Source organism: Lepidochelys kempii, chromosome 6 (genome assembly GCF_965140285.1).
Source record: "Lepidochelys kempii isolate rLepKem1 chromosome 6, rLepKem1.hap1, whole genome shotgun sequence".
Classification (NCBI taxonomy): Eukaryota; Metazoa; Chordata; order Testudines; family Cheloniidae; genus Lepidochelys; species Lepidochelys kempii.
This window is the reverse complement of record NC_136385.1, coordinates 43,978,399-43,981,798: the sequence shown is the minus strand read 5'-3', so window position 1 is coordinate 43,981,798 and position 3,400 is coordinate 43,978,399. Positions and strand designations below refer to the sequence as shown.

Below are 3,400 nucleotides of genomic sequence, written 5' to 3'. Positions count from 1 at the left end.
TACATTAGTAAACATTCACAGTATGAAGTCTCTTTCAATATATCTCCAGCATAAAAAGTAGTGCAAAAAAGCATTCCAGTCACTTTGCCACTGCATTCAGACCATGTTAAATGATTATCTTACTTCATTTCTTCCATGTATTAGACAACAAATGCTGCAATGCCTCCAAAGAGAGTTATAAAAATAAACAATTTCTGGAGGTTCAGCAGCCTTTTCAAAGTTAATTTCCAATTAAAAACAAACATTAGCTATTTCAAGATAACATTTAGACCTATGTTCTGTAGAATAATTTTGGTTTTTACAATAATTTTTACTGTTTTGAAGATGACAACTATGAAATCCAAAGATTTATGGTAACAGCTATTAAAGCATTGATAAATGGATAATGACTGCTGAACTTCATTGTTTCTTACATAGTAAATACCTCTGAATGCCAACTTTTACCACTGAGATCTTAGTGATGTCAACAGTTCACACACCCAATTTAAAACTGTCTTGGTTTTAATGATTTCTTCCCCTCATGTGCAAAATGCCTGCATTCTAATAAAAATATAAAGTTTGAAATTACATAAGCTCAAACCACCTCTTCCACAAGGTATATAATTTACTTGATATGTAATACAAGTTTAGCAACACTATTCTGTATTTGTATTTAACCAATAAAGAGCATACTACTGTATGCTTGAGACTTTTGTTTGCATATTTCATTTTTATCACTGCACTCTTTAATGCATAAATATATTTGGAAACTTTCAATATTACACATCAGTTTCCACAGATTTTGAATTTACACAGTTTTTCTTTTCTGTCTCACTGTCATTCCCTGTGTCCTGACATTTTTTTTCCTTTACACAAAGAGACTCTTTAACGCCTTCTTCCATCTCCAAATACTCTGATTTACCCTCTGTGGAAGAAGATGATGAGCTTCTAAATTTCTTCAGTAAATTTGTTGGGAGGTATGGACAACTGACTGCATTTTGCGTCAGTTGTGTTTGTTCTTCATTCTCAGTCTCTCTGTGATAGAAATAGTTAAAATTGGAGACAATCACTGGCACTGGTAAAGCAATGGTTAACACACCTGCGATGGCACACAGGGACCCGACTATCTTCCCACCCACAGTTATGGGTTTCATGTCACCATAACCAACTGTGGTCATGGTCACTACAGCCCACCAAAAGGCATCTGGGATGCTTTGAAAATGAGTGGAAGGTTCATCAGCTTCTGCAAAGTAAACAGCACTGGAAAACAAAATGACTCCAATAAAAAGAAAGAAGATGAGGAGCCCCAGCTCCCTCATGCTGGCTCTGAGCGTATGACCTAGGATCTGCAAACCCTTAGAGTGTCTGGAGAGCTTGAAGATGCGAAACACCCTGACCAGACGGATGATCCTCAGGATTGCAAAAGACATGGCCTGTTGACCATTACTGCCCTGCTGCTGGGCCAGCTCAGTGCCCAGGGTAATGAAGTAAGGCAAGATGGAGACAATGTCTATGATGTTCATGATGTTCTTGATGAAGACCGCTTTGCTGGGGCAGGCAAACCATCTCACTGTAAACTCAAAGGAGAACCAGATGATGCAGACTGTCTCAACAATGAAAAATGGGTCATTGAAGATAGTGTTCCCCCCACCATTCAGGTGCAGAGTCTCATTGAAAAGCCCCCTCCCCAAGCCTAGGGACAATATGAGCTCCTTGTTGTCTCTGAATTCTGGCAAAGTCTCCAGACAGAAAATGACGATGGAGATCAAGATGACCAAGACAGAGACAATGGCAATGCCCCTGGCTGCACTGGAACTCTCTGGGTACTCAAACAGCAGCCAGATCTGCTTCTTGAACTCATTGTTGGGCAAAGCCCTATCTTCTTCCTCTTTGACGAACCCTTCATCCTCCCTGAACTTGAGCATGGCCTCCTCCCCAAGCTGATAGAATTTCACTTCCTCAGTGAAGATATCAAAGGGCACGTTGACTGGCCTCTTCAGACGGCCCCCAGACTGGTAGTAGTACAGGATGGCATCAAAGCTGGGCCGGTTCCTATCAAAGAAGTACTCATTCCTGAGTGGGTCAAAGTACCTGCCCCGCTTCGCCGGATCACCCAGCAGTGTGTCAGGGAACTGAGCCAAGGTCTTCAGCTGAGTCTCGAACCGCAGTCCTGACACGTTGATTACTACCCGTTCGCAGCACTCATACTCGCTGTAGCGTATAGTGCTGTAGCCCCCAGGGCCACCACCGCCACAATCATCAGGTGGCTGGTCCAAATACGAAAACTCATCCACCTCATCCTCATCACTGTAGAAGAACTTTCCTTCCTCCTCATCCTCTTCATCCTCCCCCTCATCCTCTTCTTCCTCCTCACTCAAGTCCTTCAGTATCTTCTCTTCAGAGCCACTGAGAGGCAGCAGCTCAGAACAGGGGAAGGAGGCCCCACAATCCCTGCTACCCAGATAGTGGCTCCTCTTTCTCCCTCGCTTCCTCCTTCTGCTGTTCTGACGCTGGAGCAAACTGCTGTGTGATGCATTGCCATTGTGAGAAGAGGAAGCCCCCCCACTCTGTACCTGGTGGTAGTGGTGATAGGGTCCGCCTCCTAATGAGGCCCCACCTTCTACTGCTGCTGTTGCTGCTGCCACAGCTGCAGCTGCCGCTGCCCTCGAGTGTGCCAGTCGTTCTCTCTCCCGAGCCCGAGCCTGGACGGCATATCCATAGGGCATGTGGCTGTTGCAGCCAGAGCTATCTGCACTCACCATTGCAACCTCCATTTTGTAATTGTTTATTTGTTTAATACAAAATAGTCTGGAATATCTATAGTCACACCTCGACTTCTATGAGGACAAGTTCAAAGCCATTTGCATTTGGAGGACAGTTTCTTGGAAGCACAGCACATCATGTTATTAATAAAACTGAATTTGAGTTTTGCAAAATTGTAACCACCACAAAATCTGCATTTTCTTATCATCCAGGATGTCTGACACAAATAACTGTTTTGCTATCAAAAAAATAACATATGCAGCCTTCAGATTTGATCTCAGAAAGAGTCTAGGCCTTGTCCTTTCATCCACCAAGCCTCTTTATTCTTATTACACTCCAGGGCCTATCCAGAATCCACACATCTGTTCAAATTCATGATTTTGTTGTAGACTCCAAGGACTGCACCCAGCAACGAGCAAATGTTTATGCAAAGCAAGGAGGTAACTGTCCTGTTGTTTTCTTGACCCAAAAAAGTTTCAGGTCTTTAGTTTATCATTGTAACCAAATGCCAATAGTCTCTTTTCTCATTTGCTCCAAGCAATGCTTTGGCCTAGCAATATGATTACTGCTTAATAATATTTAGGGAGTTGAAGTAACTTCCAGCCATCATTTTATTTACACAGTGAGGAGGTCTTTGCAAGCCTTCTTTCTTCAGCCT

The 3,400-nt window shown here is 43.0% G+C and overlaps 1 protein-coding gene across 1 annotated transcript; it reads right to left on the bottom strand.

Annotated features, from left to right (window-relative positions):
• Positions 1-699: 699 nt before the first annotated feature.
• On the bottom strand, positions 700-3,182 carry KCNA4 (potassium voltage-gated channel subfamily A member 4). The gene has a single exon (XM_073350649.1). The coding sequence runs from the start codon at positions 2,751-2,753 to the stop codon at positions 759-761; it is 1,995 nt and encodes a 664-aa protein (XP_073206750.1). The 5' UTR covers positions 2,754-3,182; the 3' UTR covers positions 700-758.
• Positions 3,183-3,400: the final 218 nt, after the last annotated feature.